The 23,553-nt window shown below is 35.4% G+C and overlaps 1 protein-coding gene across 2 annotated transcripts in view; it reads right to left on the bottom strand.

Annotated features, from left to right (window-relative positions):
- Nucleotides 1-542: 542 nt before the first annotated feature.
- The window catches only part of LOC115433490 (hexokinase-2-like), a 43,022-nt gene continuing 20,011 nt past the window's right edge, over nucleotides 543-23,553 (bottom strand). For both annotated transcript variants that reach the window (XM_030154938.1, XM_030154939.1), the window contains 9 exons: nucleotides 21,001-21,163; nucleotides 19,908-20,050; nucleotides 18,200-18,319; nucleotides 18,007-18,102; nucleotides 15,185-15,284; nucleotides 9,516-9,717; nucleotides 5,466-5,621; nucleotides 4,125-4,358; nucleotides 543-1,404 (listed from right to left, as the gene is read on the bottom strand). In XM_030154938.1, coding sequence (XP_030010798.1) covers nucleotides 1,209-1,404; nucleotides 4,125-4,358; nucleotides 5,466-5,621; nucleotides 9,516-9,717; nucleotides 15,185-15,284; nucleotides 18,007-18,102; nucleotides 18,200-18,319; nucleotides 19,908-20,050; nucleotides 21,001-21,163 — 1,410 coding nt within the window. In that variant the 3' untranslated portion in view covers nucleotides 543-1,208. The remainder of the gene's footprint in view (nucleotides 1,405-4,124; nucleotides 4,359-5,465; nucleotides 5,622-9,515; nucleotides 9,718-15,184; nucleotides 15,285-18,006; nucleotides 18,103-18,199; nucleotides 18,320-19,907; nucleotides 20,051-21,000; nucleotides 21,164-23,553) is intronic.

The following is a 23,553-nucleotide window of genomic DNA, read 5'->3' as shown; positions in this document are numbered from 1 at the left end:
GATACTAATGTTTTATACAAATACCAGGTATATTCAGTGACATATAACATTAGTTTAGGAGTCAGGCATTAATCAAACATGTTTCAAATCTGCTTCAGTGATAATAACTGGAGTCTGTTCTGAAAGAAATCTTACAAATGTGCAGTATAAACATTGGTTAAAGTATAAAAGTTGGTTAAAGTTGGTCAGATTGAAGGGAGTTCTGTGGGTGTGCTCCTTAAAAACATGATCTGAAATTTTTTTTCAGTTTGTGCAGTTTTCATTGTGCAGTCTGTGGAGGAAATGTGGAGAAACTATGGGGTAAGGTTGGTGTCAGAACATTAGTGTGCAGAAGATAGACTAGTATGCACACATTTCTATTGTTGAAAAATAAACATTTGTTAACTCTTGAATGAGTTCAGTTGTACACAAAATATATTGTGTGTATTTTATCAGAATAGGAATGAGTAAGTTTTGACAAGAAGTACAAACACGAAATGCCACTTTATGATTGCGCTTTCTCGCTTTCTTTCTGGTGAATTTGTATTTGTGATGGAGAAAGCGTAAAGTTGCATTTCGTGTTTGTAATTCTTGTTTGTCAAAACTTATTCACTCATATTCTGACAGCTAAAATACACATAATACATTTTATGCACAGTTGAACTCATTCAAGCGTTTAAATTTTTTTTTGCACAACTATATTTATTTTTGCACAACTATAGGCTAATATGCACACATATCTGTCTAATGCACACAAATATTTTGACAGTTTCCTTACCCCATAGAAAAACACCTAAAAACACTAGAAACTGATGCAAAATGGGGTTAGTCATTAATCTAAAATCTTTTGTGAGCAGGTTCTTAAATTGAAGCACAATGTGAGCAAAAAACACTGTGAAACTCCCTGCACCAATATTAGATGTAACCAATTCATTGTGGATTCGACCCTCTATGTTTTTGAATTTACTTAGATATGAGTTTGGAAAGTTACAATCAAGTAAAAACAGAAGACTGATTATGTTAAGGTCTGGACATTCTGAAGGTTTAACCTGTAAACAGCTGCATTTAAGGTGTGAGTCAACCTCTTAGCATTAGTATCGTGTCCCACACAAACACACTGTGCTTTATTAGGATCTGGTTGCCTTAGTTGTAAACATGAATAAAAGTCCTTTTGTGTAAAATGTTTTACAATTGGTTCATATTTTCTAGTTTTTCCATCCTCTCCATTCTTAATTATCCTCCTCTTCTTCGTCGTCGTCATCCTCACCATCACTGTCCTCTAACAGCCGGGACTGAAGTGCCAGCCGCTGAGCCACAGCCGTTACCATGGCAGCGCCTTTACCGCTGCCGTCCTCCGAGACGATGAAGTTGATGTCGCATTGTGGAGCGAGGCGACGCACCATGTCCTGGAGCTCCTCACTGAAACTGAAAAATAAAAAACAGAGATTGAGACAGAATTTAAGACAATCAGACAAAATAAGAAGAATAAAGACAGACTGAAAAAGGAAGATGCATGACAGATAACTGACAAATGACAATTATGTGTAATAATACTTCATATTTCTGTAATATTATTTAATATTTTGGTGTTTGTTTTTCACTTTTACTTATGTCTTCAATGAATCACATTTTTTATGGTGACGAAATTGTAAAATTAGTTTTAGTGGTTTATATTTTAAGGGTCTCAGCTATAAGTTTGCCAAAATGGCTCAATATGCCCCCTACAACATATATATTAAAAAAAAATTAAAACCCTGATTTAAACATTGTACGTTAAGTATCTGGATCTTCAACATTCCTGCCGCTGCTGGTCTTTGGATTAAATGTTTTTTGATGGTAAACTTCAGTCAGACTTGTTGCTGGACTTCATCTCAGCAGTTCTTGAACTTGTGGAACGATTGGGAGGAGTTGAAAGAATGTATGAACATTAATCACTTTAAAAAAAATGCGCAAGGAACTTTTCCTGAAGACAGGGTGGTTGCTCTTTATCCAAGTAAAGTTCCAGACTTTTACAAAACTACTATTTTTTTCCCCAGACCTTGACTTTATGTACTTTTATACTTGCGTTCCTACTTTTTTGGTTGAGATTGTACCTGTTGTGTGTCGTAGAAAAGTAAATGAATGCATAATTCACAGTAAATTATGTTTCACTGAAACATATGAAAACCACAAAAGTGCATGAATATCATATAAACAAGTTTCACTAGAATCCATAGCCAAATCATATCTAGTTTTTTCTTATTTACTTTCCACATGTATTTCTTATCTTACAGGCTTTTGTGCCTTTGTACATACTCTAAAATTCCACTCTGAGAGTTTTTTCCAAATTTTATTAAGTCTTTCAAACAAAATTCCAGACTTGTCAGGGTCTGGAAAACAGAGTTTCAAAATTCCAGACTTTTTAAGACTTTCAAGACCTGCACAAGCACCCTGTGAAGAGGTATGGGGAAGGGGGGGGGGGGTGCTTTTGTCTGCTGACGTGCAATTATTAATTATCTCCAATGAAAATAAATCACATAATAATATAATACAGCAATGATATTATCTGGAAAATTTCTTCTTCAGATATTTATTTATTTATATATTTTTTAAAATTCAGTTATGCTTGTATATGTCCTTAAATTGATCTCATCATGAATGAAAAGAAGGAAAGAGGAACAATCGTATATTTTCTGCTCCTTTTTTACAACGTATTTGTGCCTTTACAGTAACAATTTCAAACTATTATAAAATTAACCTCTTAATATTATACCTGCCACTATTTTTTGCTACAATTCATCATTTTCAAAAAAAAAAAAAAAAAAAAATCAAACCATTTATTCTTTAATTTCTTATTTTCTTTAACCTTAATCTAACAGCCAAGCACTTTAGAAAGAAAAAACCTAAACGAAAATCTGAAAATAGGTATTCTGTTAAGTTTCTGTAAATTGGCTTAGAGTCTGGTTCTGACCAACTCTATATGTAAAGTGTCATGAGATAACTTTTGTTATGATTTGGCGCTATATAAATAAAATTTGATTTTGAATTTGATAAAACTTAAACCTATTAAGCAAAAACTGCATTTTGGATCATTTTAAACTCATGAATTTACCAAGTTTTCACATCTCAACACATGCAGATCGGAGTTTTTCTTCCTGAAAGATGTTCTGAGGGCAGGAACTATTGTGATTGGTTCAATCAAGCAACCAATCAAAACAGAGGAGAGGCGGGCAAAGTAAGTGCTAAGGAGCTAACGGTTCTTGCTAGGATCATCATTATGGTGGGCTGAAGGTCCTGTGTTCGTCATCACAAGATGGTAAGTTTATTTTACAGTGAAATAATAGTGTGGAATAAAATAGCGTGGAAGTGCTTAGTTAAAAGGAAAAGTGATAATCATGCAGAGCTGTGTTGAGGCTAACTGTATTAGCATTAGCGGGCATACTACTAAAGAAAATGGATACACACAAAAATATACTTTCACTTTTCCTTTTAACAGAGCACTTCCACGTTACTTTATTCCACACTGTTATTTCACTGGAAAATATACTTACCTTCCCACTATGAAGAACACAGGACCTCCAATCCACAACGATGATAAAATCTTAGCAAGAACCATTAGCCACTTAGCGCTTACTTCTCCCGCCTCTCCTCTGTTTTGATTGGTTGCTTGATTGGACCAATCACAATAGTTTCTGCCCTCAGAACATTTTTCAGTCAGAAAAACTCCGATCTGCATGTGCTAATATGCGAAAACTTGGTAAGTTCATGTGTTTAAAATGATCCAAAATGCTAATTTTGCTAAGTAAGTTTAGGTTTTATGCTTATTTTCAGATTTTCGCTCAGTTTTTTCTTTCTAAAGTGCTTGGCTGTTTGATGAAGGTTAAAGAAAATAAGAAATTAGAGAATAAATGGTTTGATTTTCTTTTTTTTTTTTTTGCAAATGATGAATTGTAGCAATAAGTAGTGGCAGGTATTATATTAAGAGGTTGATTTCATAATTCTGTTTGAAATTATTACTGTAAAGGCACAAATATGTTCTAAAAAAGGAGCAGAAATATACGATTGTTCCTCTTTCCTTCTTTTCATTCATAATGGGATCAATTTGCTGATATAGACGAGCAAATTTTCTTTCTCTTGTGAATGAAATAAGTAAACAAACTCCTTACTTGGGGTGTTTTCTGTACACTGCCCCATCCACTCCCACTGTGGTCTTTAGGTGGTCCAGTTTGCGGTTCACACGGATCCGGTTTACGATGGTCGCCAGAGCGGCAGCACAGAGACGGGCGGAACGCGACGAGATGGTGTCGCAGATCAGACGGACTATATGGAGGTCGACTGCATTTGATGTCAGACCCAGATCAGCCAGAATTTTCTTAGTGTTTTCTACACCTTTGTCCTCCCTGAAGGAACAACACAGGAATTAACATTAACAATACAGACACAACACGACAACACAAAGAAACAAAAAGAAAATAATAATGATTGTGAGTAGTTTTATAATTAGACAGTCATTTAACAGCAGCAGCCATCTTTCTCACAGCGCATGTTTTGATTTGTTATGGCAAAAAATTAGGACACAGAATTATATTAACCCATAAAGACCCAAACCATCTACTGATCTAAACTGTTTAATACCTGTTGATCCACTAATCCTATCAATACCTGTAAATAAGTGGTGTAAAATACAGTTATTTGTCTTTTCATGGTCATCAGATATGACCCATTTGGACGTTCAGAGGCTCCGTAGTTACCGTGGAAACACTGCCATCCTCTACAACACTGATTCACCAGTAAAACCCATGGACTTGGATCAATGACAGTGGATGGACACACTGGGTTTATGTTCAGTTTATGATAAATTTTACTGAAAAAAAGTCAGTTTTTCTTCAGTTTTTTTCTGTTTTGATATAATAACCTTTAAATTTAGACCCTAATAGTTCATACAGTTTGAATTTGAACCCTCCAGGTGCTGCAGAGCTATCTTTATATTCATTTGGGCAAAAATCTATTGGATTTTAACAACCCATTTTAATCCCTGCTTAATTTGTTCCGTCTATAACTAGTTACGTCCCGAAATTTGCACATATAAGGTCCAGACGTCAGATGAACATTTCTCCAGTACCACATAATTGTCAGCAGCAGCGGTTGTAGTCCATACTGAAAATATGTCCAAACTTGGAGCCGATTACCTACAACGTTCAGTTGTTGGTTGCCATAGGGACAGAGCAGCACAGCCAACAACCTGGAGGGGGCGGGGCCATGTGCATTTAAAGGGCCAGCGCTCAAAATGACCTTTTTTGTGTCATTACTCAAAAACAGGGTTGAAGATGGACCTGTGGAGTTGAATTAATGAAGAATTCAGACCCAAGCAAAGCATTTACAGTTTATGTAGACCACAGGGAAATGTTGGAAAATGAAGAATTCCATTTAAAAAAGCAAAATATCACTTGTGTAAAAATGTAAGAAATCCATAATCTGCAACAATTAAAGACATATGTAAGACTCACTTCTCGATCTCAGAGATGAACCTGGTCTCAAATGTTCCTGGGGTCAGCAGCGCCTTCGATGTTTCTCCGTTAAACAGCAGTTTTTCCTGCGTTAACTTCACCAGCACTAGCCGAACGATTTCTCCTAAATACATGCCGCTGATCATCTTCTCAAACCTGGAGGAAATCAGACCAAAACAGGGTTAAAGGAAGATTATTTATCCATAATCATCGTAGTTTGCAGAACTCAGCTTCATTATCTACAGTCAAAAAAAATTCATCATCAATTTTATTATCATAAAATTTAACATGGTAAAGGTATTTATTTATTTGTTTGTTTGTTTATCCTTTATTTTACCAGGAAGTCCCTTGAGATAAAATCTCTTTATCGAGGGAGACCTGACCAAGAGGCACATCAGTACAATACAAATGAACTAACAGAGTATAAAACTTAAATACAATTAAGACTACTTCCATACAATTATTTTTGGACTATTTTGACATTTTATCTTTACTTATTAGCGTTTTATCAATAATAAATATCAAAGCATTGTTGGTTGCAGGCTCTCAAATGTGGGAATTAAATGGTAATATCTCACATATGTTAAATGGACATATTTGGGATTTGGATTGCAGGTTGGATAACAATGAAGCACAATTTAAATAATCAGCATTTAATAATAATAATCCGTTAGAATTTCATCTGAACCTTTGATTCATTCTACATTCATTCATTCATTCATTCTACAGCAGAACCAAAGGACGGACAGACAGATGGGCCGAGTGATTACGGACTCACTTTAAAAGATATACAACAATACAGAACAACAAAGAACTCCAAAACCTAGTTGAGTCGTTTAAAAAATACAGTATTATGAGTAATACTGCCGGCATTTCTGAATTGAACTGAGTTGAATACATCGTAAAAGATGTAAAAAATAAAAGAAAAGAACATTAAAGTTGTGATAAGATGGAAATCATGTATAAGAGGAAACCAAAGTAAAACATAAAAGAAAACAGAATAAGATGGAAATTACATAAAAAAGTGAAGATCTAAATGACGTAAAAGATGTAACAAGACAGAAATTATATCAGAACATGCCTTAGAATTAAGATATATTTAAGTTTTCCTCAGTAATAAAGTCAGTTATTCTTATTTCTACATCCACAGATACAGAGAAAAGAATAATTCCTGACTATTTCAGCATTCTTTTACCTAAGCTTATTTTAAAAACATATACAACAATACAGAATAACAAAGAATCTACACAAAAACCTTGGTGAGTAGTATAAAAAAATATAGTATTATGAGTAATACTGCTGGCATTTGTGAATTGAACTGAGTTGAATACATTGTAAAAGCCCAAGGTTGTTTTGCTGATACCAACAGCTAATACTTATAGAATCTTACTGAAGGAATAATTCAACATGGACACACAGACAGAGTGTTTACAGGAAAACAGACATTTCAGCAGCTCAGGTTAGAGAATAATGTAAAGTGTTGTACATCCTACGTGTAGATAGAACAGAAAATCCAACACACCCTTGTGTTTATGGTTAACAGAAACTCACACCACAGTTTAATTACTCAAATATTCGCTCAGTTGGTTATGTGCGATTCCTTCCAGACACAACGCTCATCAACTACAGCAAAAGAAATGAATAGGTGTAGACATTCAACCAATGTAACGTTAACAAGTGAGGACTGCGGATGAAAATTAGCACTGACGCTAACTCCGGCATATTTTCATGTTTATATGGAAGTGGAATGTATAAATGTGTTCATTAATGTGCACTGTCCCGCCTAAATAAAGATATAATGATAAAGATATAATAATAATAACAATAATAACAATAATAATAATAATAATAATAATAATAATAATAATAATAATAATAATAATAATAATAATAATAATATAACAACAACAACAAGTGGTTCCAGGCACAACAAACCCCGCCCCTCGCACAAAATGTCGCTTATTTTGGCATCGATCCAGCTGATGTCATCATGTCTATGCATGTGCTGATGTCAGCATAGACATAGACAAATTTTGTCCATTATAAGTAAATGGGAGAAGAAAAAATATTTGAAAAATTCATTAAAAAAAATTTAAACTTTGACCTACTTTTCCCAAAATGTAATGACATCTCTTCTTGGTCACTTGCAATCTAAAAACCAAATTTGGTATGAATTCAACCAATAGTTTTGACACTAGTGTGTTAACAAACAAACAAACTGAAATAAAAACAGTAGCCCTTGCCTCCTCTTTTTTTTTGGGGGGTGGGGGTGATAATGTACATCTCTGGTATCTCTGGTATGTTTTTCTATTGCAGTGGTTCCCAGTCTATTTTGTCTCGTGACCCCATTTTAACATCACAAACTCCTGGTGACTCCAGACATTCAAAACAGAGACATTTTTTTGCTCAAATTAATTTGTTTTTGATCATGTAATAGTTTGCTATACTATGTTGCAAATAAATGTTAATTTTAGATGACATTTAGTCTATATAATGTATATTATTATGGACGGAGGCAGTAAAGCCAGGTGTAGATTACTGCACAAAGTGAGAATTTGATTTTCCTTGGTCAGGATATGTACAGTCAGTCCAGCTTGGATTTACAAGGCTGACAATTAATACTGAACAAACAAGAACTCAAACTGTGAATTATGAAAGAGCTGCAGCATCTGAAACTGACCACAATGAACATTTGACAGATAAACAGAACCACAGTGCTTCAGTTTCAGATTCACAGTTTGTCTGTTATGGATTAGGATTGTCTCTGTGGGTGTAAATGTTTTTTCTAATTGATTGAATTGGGTTCAGCTTTGAGATGCTTTTAAGGAACATTGTCGTTATACTTTTAGTAATTTTAAAATAATGGTGATGTTTTATATGTATGTTCTTATCAGTTTGAAGTTTGTTTTTAGTACTGACTTTCATTGTGTTTATGTATGTTAGTATGGATGTACGGCTGTGATTTCCATTGTGTGTAACTTCTGCTCCTGCTTCTGTCTTGGCCAGGACACTCTGGAAAAGAGATTTTTAATCTCAATGAGCTTTTTTCCTGGTTAAATAAAGGTTATAGTAATCAAGATATGCCCTCTCAGGTGTTATATCCTGCATTTTATTTGAACTTGATTTTTATTAGTTAAAATGTATGGTGTTTTAATCAAAATGAAATATATATTAAATCATTCAAAAATATTTACCTCTGCCAAGGAGGTTATGTTTTTGCCAGGGTTTGTTTGTTTGTTTGTTTGTCTGTCCGTTAGTGTGCAACATAACTCAAAAAGTTATGGACAGATTTTGATGAAATTTTCAGGGTTTGTTGGAAATGGGATAAGGAAGAAATGATTAAATTTTGGTGGTGATCAGGGGTGGGGGGGGCCCACGGGGGGGCCCATTTCCAACAAACCCTGAAAATTTCATCAAAATCTGTCCATAACTTTTTGAGTTATGTTGCACACTAACAGACAGACAAACAGACAGACAGACAAACAAACCCTGGCAAAAACATAACCTCCTTGGCGTGGGGGGGGGGCCCACAGGGGGGGCCACTGATCAGCCTTGGCGGAGGTCTGCGCTCTCCGAGTGCTTCTAGTTTTATTAGTAATTTATTTGCATTTTTTTTTATCAATTACTAGAAATTTCAGGCGACCCCATTTGAACTCCAGGTGACCCCATGTGAGGTCCTGACCCCAAGACTGAAAAACACTGTTCTAATAATAATGGATTAGATTTATATAGCACTTTTCTGTGAACGCATACTCAAAGCACACAGTGGATCCATTATTCATTCCCTCTCACATTCTCACTCTGGTGGTGATAAACTACATATGTATCCACAGTTCCCCTGGGGTAGACTGACAATTCGCACCTACGACCCCTCTGACCACCACCAAACATTCATACACCAGCGTGAGTAGTAGTAGGTGGACCGAGCAGGAGTCGAACCGCCAACCCTTCGGCTATTGGACGACCCGCTCTACCATCTGAGCCATGGCCGCCCACCCTGTTCTATAGGTATTTATAAACCAGTCTTTTCTGCTCTAAACCATCACATACGTGTGGATGCCGGGGTTTATAGACGTCCTGTCCACCTCCTCATCGTACTCCGTCAGGATGTCTTTCAGGGCTCCGTCGTCTCCGAAGCCCCCCCACTCGGTGTTGATGCACATCCGTCTGTTCTCGCCCTCCTTGACCTCCATGCCCTCCACCCGCTTCACGTTCTTCAACTCCTCCATGTAGCAGGCATTAGTTCCTGTTCCTGACACGACAGGAGACAAAAAAAACTCATGTTGGCTCATGAACACTGACATCTGGACAATTTATCCCAAACATGCTCCTCGATTCTCGTCAAAACATTTTATCACCTGATATATTTTATGGATTAAACGTCCTGGTGGGGTGGATCTGCAGCAGAGTGATTAATGGTTCTCACCTTGAACCACAACGTTCACAGATTCACTCTGGAGTTAGTGGCATTTATAACACTCATACAAATATGAAACATATGAACATTCAGAGCAGGAAATACTTTACAAATGTACTCACAGGTGAACAGTACTGTGTAGAAGTTTTAGGTGGCCTTTAGATTTGTTATTTTTGCAGCGTTGAAATATGCATATTCATTTCTCAGTCTCTTTTCTTCAGATACAAAAAAAAAATACAGGAATTTTTTTTTTTACTAAAGCTTTTGTTTTTACTGCTGTACATACTTTACTGTATATATCTAACTTAATATCCCAGTGTGTACTGAACCAGATTTAACCAGTAACAACAGAAAAACAATGTTTTGTAGAATAGCATCTGATGTACGCTACCAGTCAAAAGTTTGGACTCACCTATTAATTTAAGTGACATAATAATAATAATAATAATAATAATAATAATAATAATAATAATAATAATAATAATGATATAGCGCTTTTTTGGACACTCAAAGACGCAACAAACAAAACAAAAAGAACAGGGAGAAAAAAAAAGAGGCTCAAGAAAATGCAAGTTTGAACAGGTGAGTTTTGAGGAGTGATTTGAAGTTTTGTATTGAGTCTGAGTTCCTGATGTTTTGTGGGAGTGAGTTCCATAGGGTGGGGGCTGCTGCGGCGAAGGCTCGGTCCCCCAAATGACATGAGTTGAACTTGCTTAATTCAAGCAAAAATCCACCAGTGGAACCAGTGAAAATTATTTTTTGCTCAATTCAAGATTTTTTTTGCTTAATTCAAGATTTTTTTTTAAATTTTTTTTTTTTTTTGCTCAAGATTTATTTTTGCTTAATTTGAGAATTTTCTTTCTTAATTCAAGATTTCTTTTTGCTTAATTCAAGATTTTTTTGTGCATAATTAATTTTTTTGCTTAATTCAAGATTTTTTTTTCCCGCTTAATTCAAGATTTTTTTGTGCATAATTCAAGATTTTTTTTGTGCATAATTCAGGATTTTTTTCTTGATTCTTTTTTTTTTTTTTTTGCTTAATTAATTCAAGATTTTTTTTTACTTCAAGCAAAAGATTGGCCAGTGGAACAAGTGAAAATTATCTTGGTAAGATTTCTTCAAATCAGATTTTCCAGATCTATTGTCTAAAAATCAGTTCTTACATCTCACTGAAAAGTTCCTCTTTAGGTGATTATGTCTTATTTTAAGTGTGATGAGATATTTGGACTAGAAATGAGAAAACACACTTGGTAAGATTTAGATTTTTTCCAATGTGAGGGTTCCAAGACATTACAGTGCCAGTCCGATGTTTGTGGATAGTGGTGTTTGATGCTGTGCAGCTGCTATATGGCATTTTATTTATTCATTCATGTACAGAGTCCCAAGAGTAGTTCTGTAAGGTTTACATGTAAAATGTGGTCTCCCTGGTGATCCAGCCTTTATGTGTAAAAAAACATTTGGAGTAATGCAGTTTCTTTTTATCGTGTATAGTTTTATATTTTATGGATCTAGTTTTTGTGTTCTAAATAAAGCTTGAATGGAACATCACAGCAGAGCAACAGGATTATTTTTATGTCCTTTTAAAAGAGTGAAATCACTTGGACGACATCTCCATTAATTCAGTCTTCAGTGACTGTTTTTGTTACTTGTACTAAGCATGGCTTGGTAAAATAATTTGGCATTATTTTAGTTTAATTTTCCAGTGGATAGACCTTTAGTCTAGTTTTTATCAATTATAGCAAAATGTTCTTCCCACGCAAGCAACAAAGTTGGATTACATTTAGGAATATTTTAACGTTTCACAATGAATATAGTTGAATGAAGACAAAATATAATAATAATAATAATAATAATAATAATAATAATAATCCCTTCTGTATTGGTTCAAAAATAGTGTCGTACATTTATAAAACCATGTCTCTGCCTACAAACAATTAACCTTTTCATGCAGGACGTCCACATTTATGGACACATAGTTTAAGTTCACTTCCAAAAGGGTTATAAAGGCAATGTTCTCCAAACCACTTGCGGGCAGTTTCTATAGACCCTAAGAAATACAATGAAAAAAAGGATCATGTTAGTTTTAGAATTTGGACTGTTCTGTGATCTTCTTAAATTAACCTCCTCAGACCCAGCTATGGGTTACTGTTTGTGGACAAGAGTTTCACAGCTTTAAAAAAAAAAAAAAAAAAAAAACACCTGTCCAACGCAAAGGACATTCCATAAAAATAATTTTAAAAAATGCATCTGAAAAAACTGTTGCATCATGATGTTTCCAATATAGGCAATTATTTGATTAAAAAAGCCAAAACTTGTACTTTCCTGGGTCTCAGGAGGTTAAATATCTTCTTAATAAATCATATTTTTCTTCTAAAAAATTCAAAATGTATTTCAACTTTAGCCTCATTTTGAGAAATTAAAAAAAAAAAAAATTTAGTTACTTTTTTTTCATAATTCATGCATGAAAGGGTTAAGCTTTAACTGAAGCTGCAGCTCCGCTTCAAGGAGGTAATTAAATGTAGATTAGATTCAGCGGACGTAGCAGGCGTGCATTAAGCTCTATCGTACAGTGATTTATGAATTCATGCTAACGTGTTGCTGCTCACATGTTGAAAAGTGACAATTATACCTTCGTGCTCAGTTTTCATCACCTTTGTTTCAGTCTCCGTGTGGTAGAATCATTTCCAAAGGGAAACGTTTGCTTCATATTCTGTTAGTTCTGAGACCGAGCTAATTATAGTCAAAGAAGGAGACGATTCACTGCTATAGCGTGACCCTCATTACATCTAATGTGATCATTCTGTCAGCAGCCTCTCCGGTTCTCCAGGTAAAACACATTAAATCTGGTATCAGGTTCAGTTAGACCTAAGAGACGCTGAGAAGAAGCCTCCTGAGTAATGTTATGGATTACTGGATCTGCAGGTAGCCCATATATCCCACATTAAAAAGACGCTGCAGCCAACATCGATTTTCTCTTGCAGGTTTCAAAGAGTAGTTTTCAAGTGTTCAAGAGTGAGGAAAATGTATTTTTGGACCCTATAGATGTTACTTGGGGCTTTTGAACATTTTACTTTGAACATTAAAGAAAATTATCAAAATTTATAAGAAAAAACATCTAAATCTTCGTTGTATTTCTACTACATGTCATCTCTCAGCAAGTACATCTCAGGGGGAGGGGTTAACTATATGATTGATAGCTTTAATTATTGATTGTTATGAAGATTTCATCAAATGTGACTTTGGTATATGTGCCAAGTTTAAGTAAATTGTCACAAAATTGATGTTTTTACAGAGATTTGAAATTTTGCCCATTATAAGTAAATGGGAGAAGAAAAAAGATTTTAAAAATTCATAAAAAATTTGAACTTTGACCTACTTTTCCCAAAATGTAACCACATCTATTCTGAGTCACTGGCAATCTATAATCCCAATTTGGTATGAATTCAACCAATAGTTTTGCTGGTAAAGTGTAAACAAACAAACAAACTGAACCAAAAACAATGCCCTTTGACTCCCCTTTGGGGGGGGGGGGGGGGGTAAAAATGTTTAATATCTGTTGATCCACTAATCCTATTAATACATGTAAATAATTGGCATAAAGTACAGTTCTTCATCTTTTCATGGTCATCAGATTTGACCAGACGTTCAGAGGCTCCATAGTTACCATGGAAACACAGTCATCTTCTACAACATTGATTCACCAGTAAAACCACTGGAGTTGGATCAATGACAGTGGATGGACACACTGCGGTTATGTTCAGTTCATGATATATTTTACTGAAAAAGTCCCTTTTTTCAGTTTTCTTTGTTCTGATATAATAACATTTACATTTAATAGCATTTACTGATATTAAAAGTTAAATCACTATTGATCCACTAATCCTATCAATATGTGTAAATAATTAGTGTAAAATGCAATTTGTCATCTTTTCACCGTCATCTTCTACAACAGGGGTGTCAAACTCATTTTAGTTCAGGAGCCAAATTCACCCCGATATGATCTCGAGTGGGCCGGACCAGTTAAATAAGAACAATGAAAAAAGTAAAATTACACTATGATAATGGTTACATCTACAATGTTTCCTTAAAAATCTGAATAACATGAACAACTTGAATTATCTGAAGAAAAACAAGTGCAATTTCAACAATATTCTGTGTCGGTTTATCCATTTCTATTTTACACATGTGCATTTCAACTTACACAACAATTACAAATACACAAAACATTTAGTAACAGGCAGAATATTGGTAAAATTGCATTTACTTCATTTAAGACATTTCAGGATGTTCACATAGCAGGTTATTCACTTTTTTTTGTAAAAGAATCGTTTGTTAATGTGAACATTTTCATGTAATTTTACTTTTTTACACTAAAACAAAGATAAAATCTGCAGTTGTCATTATTGTGATAATATTTTATTGGTCTGACCCAATTGACATCTTATTAGTCTTTAATGTGGAACCTGAATTAAAATGATTTTTACACCGTTGACTGATAACTTTTTCAGTGTAATTTTTGCATTTTCTTTTCTTTTACAAATTCATCCTACGGGCCAGATTGGACCCTTTGGCGGGCCAGATTTGGCCCCCGGGCCACATGTTTGACACCTGCGTTCTACAACATCGATTCACCAGTAAAAGCCATGGAGTTGGATCAATGACAGTGAATGGACACACTGGGTTTACGTTCATTTAATTGTATATTTTACTGAAAAAGTCACTTTTTATTCAGTTTTCTCTGTTTTTGATATAATAACCTTAAAATTTACTCTGAGCTTTTATGAACATCTACACGATCAGTGAATTAAATATAGGAAAATACATGATTTACACTGAAAAAACGCAAAATAAAGAGGGTAATGTTAGAATAAATGGTGATAAATCATGTAAGAAAATGTAAATATGGAAACAAAAAAATAAATGTATTTAGGAACTGCCACAAAAGTAGCACTGGGTCTTTCTGGGTATAACTGGACAGTCACTATCTTAACTAAAAATGCCTTAATTCTCAGGCTGATTTTGATCTGAAATGGGTGTATTTTATATGATATGAGGTGGATTTATTTGAAACAGTTACCAGAGGCAGTGACAGTGTTATTATAATCTATGTCTGAATCACACCAGTGTGATCAAATGTGAGTTAAACGTCCTACAGAGTAAATATGTTAATACCTACATATAAAAACATTAAACCAGTCCAAATAGAGTCCATAAACTGACATTTGTAAACACTATGTATACGTGTGGAAACCCCCTGTAGACCCTGTTAAATGAAGTTATTTATGAATGTGGGTGTGTTTACCAATAATCATGCCGATCTCACAGCTCTGGTCCTTGTAGCCACAGCTCATCATCGTGCCCACTGTGTCATTCACCATGGCAACGGAGCCGATATCATAGTCCTGAAGAACAGAGACACAGAGAGACAGGTGCGTTATTTCCTGACTATTTATAATCTCTATATCGAATACGCGGCCTACACACTCAGTCTGCTTCAATCAGAGTCTGACGACAGGAAACACAAACGGCATCGATTCACTTTGATTCTCACACATTCACACATGTTTATAAAGGAAAAAAATATTAATCAGATCAGCAAAGTAGGCTGGGATGTACGAGGCGTAGGGTTCAGTGTAGAATTTTCATCTTATTGGTTGACGCCGCTGCAAATGTTTACCAATAAATATAGTTCAAATGCATTATGGGGGAGGATTTTCTCCACACTCCTGTCTCCCATTCTGGTCTGTTTTGTCTTCTGGACTTTTTTTTTTTTTTTTTTTTTACACCATTTCTTTTTTCGTTATTTATATTCTTAATGTCTTCTTATGCTTTATCTTAAATTTTTTTTAAAAAATTTTTCCCTGTAGTTACATGTTATGTTATTTTTCATATCATTTCTGTCTTTTTCTATTTTCTAGGGCAGGGGTCTCAAACATGTGGCCTGGGGGCCAAAGGTTCCAGTCCAACCCCTGGGATGAATTTGCAAAGTGCAAAAAATTCCACAGTCAAGGCTGTGGAACTCATTTTAGTTCCGGTTCCACATACAGACCAATATGATCTACAGTCAAATAATAACTGCAGAATAAGCTACAAGAAATAATGACTCCAGATTTTCTTCTCGGTTTAATGTGAAAAAAATAATATTACATTATGCCTCTAAATAATGACAACTTCAAATTTTTGTCTTGTTTCAGTGCAAAAAATACCATTAAATTATGAAAATATTTACATTTACAAACTATCCTGTAACAATAAAATGTGAATAACCTGAACAAATATGAACAACCTGAAATGTCTAAAGAAAATTAAGCACAAATTTAACTATTTTCTGCCTGTTACTCAGTGTTTAGTGTCTTTGCAGATCTGATCCATAATGCACATGTAGAAATGATCAGTTAAGGCGGAATATTGTTAAAATTGCACTTATTTTTCTTATGAAATTTCAGTTTTTCAGGTTATTCACATCTTTTTTGTTTGAATACTTTATAAAAGTAAATACTTTCATAATTTCATGGGGGTTTTTTGCACCAAAACAAAGACAAAAATCTGGAGTTATTAAACACATCCTTTATTATTTATATTCTTAATGTCTTCTTATGCTTTATCTTTATACCATTTTATTTTATTTTTTTAAAATAATTTCCCTCTTGTTACATGTTATGTTATTTTTCATATAATTTCTGTCTTTTTCTATCCTCTAGGGCAGGGGTCTCAAACATGCGGCCCGGGGGCCAAATGCGACCCGCCAAAGATTCCAATCCGACCCCTGGGATGAATTTACAAAGTACAAAAATTCCACAGTCAAGGCTGTGGAACTCATTTTAGTTCCAGTTCCACATACAGACCAATATGATCTACAGTCAAATAATAACAGCAGAATAAGCTACAAGAAATAATGACTCCAGATTTTCTTCTTGGTTTAATGTGAAAAAAAAAAAAAATTACATAATGCCTCTAAATAATGACAACTTCAAATTTTTTGTCTTTGTTTTAGTGCATTAAATTATGAAAATATTAATATTTACAAACTATCCTGTAAGAATAAAATGTGAATAACCTGAACAAATATGAACAACCTGAAATGTCTAAAGAAAATTTAGCACAATTTTAACTATTTTCTGCCTATTACTGTAAGCCAGTGTTTTTCAACCTTGGGGTCAGGACCCCACGTGGGGTCGCCTGAAATTTCTAGTAATTGATAAAAAAAAACAAACAAACAAAAAAAAAACTTACTAATAAAAAATATATGTTGAGTTGACAGAGACAATCCCAATCCATATCAGACAAACTGTGAGTCTAAAACTGAAGCACTGTGGTTCTGTTTATCTGTCAAATGTTCATTGTGGTCAGTTTCAGATGCTGCAGCTGTTTCAGAATTCATAGTTTGAGTTCTTGTTTGTTCAGTGTTAATTGTCAGCCTTGTAAATCCAAGCTGGACTGACTGTACATGATCAAGGAAAATAAAATTCTCAATTTGTGCAGTAATCTACACCTGGCTTTACTGCCTCCATCCATAATAATATACATTATAATGTAATAATAATAAACATAATAATATAATATACTATACTATAACATAATAAACATTCTGTTGGGTTTCTGTAAATTGGCTTAGAGTCTGGTTTTGACCAACTCTATATATAAAGTGTCATGAGATAACTTTTTTGTTGTGATCTGGCGCTATATAAATAAAATTTGGTTGATTGAGTGATTTGATTGGTTTTCCCCTGTAAGTCGCTTTGGAAAAAAGCACCTGTCAAATGCATAAACATAAACATTATAGAGACTAAATGCTGTCTAAAATTAACATTTATTTGCAACATAGTATAGCAAACTATTACAGGATCAAAAACAAATTAATTTTAGTAAAAAAAAAAGTCTGTTTTGAATGTCTGGGGTCACCAGAAATTTGTGATGTTAAAATGGGGTCACAAGCCAAAAAAGGTTGGAAACCACTGATGTAAGCACACATACATATATACATACATACATAGACCTAGCTACTAGATAGTCCTAGAACTAGATAAATAAAAATAAATAAAACTGTATGTGAATCCTAATGGCTCATAAACAGACTGGTGTAAATCCACTTTCAGAGTCTATTCTCTGGTGTTTTCCACTCACCCCTCTCCTGTGAATGGCCTCTTTCAGTAACTTCACCACGTCTTCTCCTTCCACACCTGAACAGTTGAAGCCTTTAGTCCAGCGGATCAGGATGCTCTGAACACAAACAAAACCTCATGTGAATATAAAATGCAGCTTCACAGTTTAATTCCTTTATATCAACACCGTCTATCCTTAAGTATTTCTCATGCACCTTGTCGATTTCTTTCTGTTCACAGGGGAAGGAGAAGGTGAAGCCGAGGGGAAGAGTTTGTCCCTTCAGATCCTGGGAGTTGACGAATTCACCGAGACAGGCAGCGATGTGGTCGAACAGCTGAGAAGACACAAAGGCTGATGTTTAAGAATGATAAATCAGACGAAAGCTGCTGCAGACGGTTGGGAGTCTATGCAAACTGTCACGTTTTAATCATGTCAAGATCCAAAACAGAAGTTAGGTTTATTTTTTGAACCCAAATGTGTCAAAGATTCATCATGAACAGCCTCAACACATGAGAAAAGATAAAAAGAACACTTTACTTACAGTTAGACCCACAAACATATGGACAGTGGCACAACTGTCATTATTTGGGTTCTGAATGGCACCACATTGGATTTGAAAAGAAACAACGAAGATGCAGTGGAAGTGCAGACTTTCCAGTTTCAGGTTTAATGTTTGTTTGTTGTATATCCATATATATATATATATATATATATATATATATATATATATATATATATATATATATATATATATATATATATATATATATATATATAAATAGCCTGTGCTCTTGTTTATTCTGTTTATATGCTGCCTCGTGTCCAGGTCGTTATTCTAAATGAGAATCAGTTCTCAGTTAACTTACCTGGATAAATAAAAGTTAAATATATAAATCAAAATCCCAAAATGGACAGAGTTTATTTTTGTTTTTAATATGTGTATTATTGTTATGAAATAGAGTTTGTTTTTGACAAGTATATTACTGCTAAGAAATGGATAGTTTATTTTGATTTGTGTATTATTGCTGTTATGAAATGAACAGAGTTTATTTTTGTTACCTCTGCCAGGAGGTATTGTGATGACTTTGTTTTGTGTGTTTGTGTTTGCGTCTTTGTTTGTTAGCAATATAACTCAAAAGTTATGGACGGATTTTCATGAAATTTTCAGGAAATGTTGATACTGGCACAAGGAAGAAATGATTAAATTTTGGTGGTGATCAGGGGGCAGGGGCAGATCTGTGCTCTCTGAGTGCTTTTCTTGTTTTTAATATGTGTTTTATCGGGGGGGGTTCTTTTCATCATACGGGGGGGCAGCAGCAGTTATATATGTGGGGGTGCAGTTCACAAAAACGAAAGTGAAACTTTACATACTTTCAACGTTCAACTCCCCGGGTTCTAATTCTCTCTTATACAGCGGATCTTACACGAAATTTTCACAACTTCTAACCTGTATCTACTGGACCCCCCACCCCCAACAAATCGCACCCTGATAATAATAATACATTTTATTTATAAGTGCCTTTCAGGACACCCAAGGACACTGTACAGCTGAGGATAAAACAGACAAACATAAAATATATGGAAGTAAACAAATAGATAAAAGAAAAATTGCAATACATAAAAATGAGAATGCGAAATGGAGGGTAAAACATGTGGTGGGTAGGCTATTCTGAAGAAGTGTGTTTTGAGTCACGGAAGACAAAATGAATAATGATGGTAGAGGTGGAAGATGAGCAGGACCACACTAACAGGTCCACAGATGATCCAGGGAACTTTGTGGTTCCATATTGATAATAATACCAAAACCTGCACCACTGTCCAAATCTGTCTGAGGCCCAACTGTACGTTTGATCAGACAGAAGTGATAGAAGGATCCAGAGCCTTTCCTACAGCACAGAAATCCTCTACACCCCATTACTCACCTGTTCTCCAGTTCCCACCATCATTTCCTGTGGGATGGCACAGTTCTGACTCTTCATCACCCTCTGCTCATCTTCATTAACTCGAATGTGAAGCACTCTGAAGTTTGTCCCTCCCAGGTCCAACGCCAGGAAGTCGCCTTTTTCTGAAGAGAACACGCATCAGCAGGATTACATCGAACCCATCCTTTATGACAGGGGTGTCCAACCCTGGCAGAGGCGGCAAAAGTACCCGTATCCTGTACTGAAGTACAAGTACAGCTACTTGTGTGAGAAAAGTAGAAGTACTGATTCACCTCCTTTACTTAAGTAAAAGTAAAAATGTACAACTTCTCAACTGTAACAAAGTACAAAAGTAAAAAGTAAAACTGCATTTTTTGCCATGAACGAAATAATACTTATTTAACCAGACAAAATCATAAAAGGTTCTGTTTTCTAATTCCACAGTGAATGGTACTGACCAGAGTCCTGTACCGGGTCTGGTACCCAACAAGTAACCCACAAAAACATGTGGGGAAGGGTAAAAAAAAATATATGAATGTTCACAGGTATGGGCAGTTAAATAAATGCGGGCAGGTAGTGGGCAAAGAAGTGAAAAAATAAAAGAAGACTCATTGTACTGGACTCTGGTACTGACCCTGTACAGGACTCTGGTACTGACCCTGTACAGGACTCTGGTACTGACCCTGTACAGGACTCTGGTACTAGCCCCTGTAACAAACCTATTCTGAGAATGTAAGGAGTATAAAGTACAGATATTTATGCAAAAATGTAGAAAGTACAAGTAAACATTTGCCAGAAAAATAAATATTCAAGTAAAGTACAGACACCTAAAAAATCTACTTAAGTACAGTAACAAAATACTTATACTTCGTTACTTCCCACCTCCGAATCCTGGTCCTCAAGGGCCGGTATCCTGCATGTTTTAGATGTTTCCCTCTTCCAGTCCACCTGACGGTCGTTATCAGACTTCTGCAGAGCTTGGTGACAGGCTTATCATTTAAATCAGGTGTGTTGAAAGAGGGATACATCTAAACATGCAGAATACCGGCCCTCGAGGACCAGGATTGGACGAACTCAGGTGTAAAGTCCTCACCTGTCCCGTCAGGTGTGGCTGTGACGAAGGTGGGGAGCATCTTAACGGCCGCTCTGTGATGCGTGTGTTTCCCCAAACCACGATTGAAGTCTTTCTTGAGCCGAGCAGAAATCTCCTGAAGCTTCTCCAGAGGCAGATGGAAACACTCCAGATACTTCTGCACCTGTAGGGACGAAGACAGGAGTGTTTTCAGATGATGAACCTGTAAACTCTGAGTGTGTGGAATGCATTCACACCATACATGAAACTGGACTCAGGGTCATTTGGAGAAGATCTGTTTGGTTACACTTCTAGATTATAAAAGCCAAATGGCCTCTGTGTGTGTGTGTGTGTGTGTGTGTGTGTGTGTGTGTGTGTGTGTTATGCCCAGCTCGTATGAGAGCATAACAAATGAAGGGAATGTCCGCACAGTGACAATTAAAGGTAATGTAATTTTAATAAACATAACTCAAGTCCAACTTACTCAGGTGAAAATCAGTCATCAGTGGTGAAGTGTAGGGTGTGTGGATGCAAGTGTGAACGCAGAAACCAAAAGAACCAAACAAACAAAACCAAAAGTCAAACGGCCATGCAGGAGGGAGAGACAGCCATCTTGGTTTGCAGGACTCTTATATCGGGTCTGGTCAGGTGTGTGTAATGAGCAGGGCGGAGTCAACCAGAGCTAAAATGGAGGAGCACAAAGAGAAACAGACAAAAGCGGCCGAAGGCCATTTGTGTGTGTGTGTGTGTGTGTGTGTGTGTGTGTGTGTGTGTGTGTGTGTCAAGGTGATAATAGTTTTGGATTTTTCATTATAGTTTAGTTTTATTTAGTTTTGACTTTTTTTCTCTAGTTTTAGTATCAATTTTAGTTTTGTCGTATCTTTTCTCTTCTTCTCCGTCGTATTCAAATAAATCCCAGACAGGACTCTGCTGCTTTCTCCCAACTTTAGTCTCCATGTTTCCAGGTAGAGTGGGGACCAGAGGACGACTCTAAGCCACAAATGACGGACCGTGAAGTGTCAATTGGTGCCGCTAGCTAAAATTGCTTGAGCGAAATAAATCGCTTTTGTATCAATCCGACGTTGACAAAGACGAAAAGGAAGGGAATTTTATCCATAATTTTTATATGTTTAGTTCGTTTTGTAAGCACACAATACAGTTTCAGTTAGCTATGGGTTTTTTCTTTAAATTATAGTTTTTATTTATTTCAGTTAACGAAAACGTTTTTACAATTCTGGTTTTCGTCATTTTGTTAGTTTTCGTCAACGATAATAACCTTGGTGTGTGTGTGGGTGTGTGTGTGTGTGTGTGTGTGTGTGTGTGTGTCTGGGGATTCACACTAAATCTGTAGTGAGCTGACAGAGTTTGTCATACTTGTGTATTTTTGGTCAAGAAAGACAGTAGCGAAAACAGTAAGTTGACTGGACTAATATTTTGGGAGATAATGAAGTAAAATAATAAAATAATAACCTGTAAATAATGTCAACTCAAAAAATTTTCTGTGTTATATTTCAGAGTGAAAATTTTTACATCTATAAACTATCCTTAAAAAAAATGTGAATAAGAACCACCTGAAAATAAATATAAAATGATAATTTTAACAATATTCTGTCTCAGTTTATCATTTACACATGTGCATTACAACTGACAGGTCACAGTGGATCTACAAATACACAAAACATTCAATATCAAGCAGAATATTGTTAAAATCCATATTATAAAAGCCAAGTGGCCTGTGTGTGTGTGTGTGTGTGTGTGTGTGTGTGTGTGTGTGTGTGTGTGTGTGTGTGTGTGTCCGGGGATTCACACTAACTCCGTACAGAGCTGACTGCTGCAGTTTGTCATACTTATGTATTTTTGGTCAAGTAAGAGACTAGCGAAAACGGCAAGTTGCTAGGACCAATATTTTGGGAGATATTATTACTTTTGAATACAATAGCCTTTCAATCATGTTGTTATGACCAGAACGTTTTGGACGCTTCTGCTGGACAAATGCGGTACAGCATGCACAAATACACAACAGCATAAAAACGACCACATCTAGAAGCCGTGGATCCACACGGGTCAAAGCACTAGTCAGCCTTAACCCATAAAGACCCAGTGCTATTTTTGTGTCAGTTCCCAAATGAATTTTTCTCTCTATTTAATCTGTCGTACGTGATCTATCATCATTTATTGTAATATTATCTCCTATATTTTGATTTTTTTCAGTGAAAATCAGGTATTTTCCTATACTGAATTCACTGATCATGTAAATGTTCATAAAAGCTCATATAAAAGTTGAGGGTTATATTAAAAACAGAGGGAAAAAAATGATTTTATCAGCAAAAATATCCTTAACTGAACATAAACCTAGTGTGTCCATCCACTGTCATTGATCCAACTCCATGGGTTTTACTGGTGAATTAATGTTGTAAAAGATGACAGTGTTTCCATGGTAACTATGGAGCCTCTGAACGTCCAAATGGGTCATATCTGATGACCATGAAAAGATGAATAACTGTATTTTACACCAATTATTTACATGTATTGATAGGTATTAAACAGTTCAGATCAGTAAATGGTTTTGGTCTA

Source organism: Sphaeramia orbicularis, chromosome 14 (assembly GCF_902148855.1).
Source record: "Sphaeramia orbicularis chromosome 14, fSphaOr1.1, whole genome shotgun sequence".
NCBI classification, from domain to species: domain Eukaryota; kingdom Metazoa; phylum Chordata; class Actinopteri; order Kurtiformes; family Apogonidae; genus Sphaeramia; species Sphaeramia orbicularis.
Note: the sequence above shows the minus strand (reverse complement) of the source record. Positions and strands in the feature narration are given on the sequence as shown.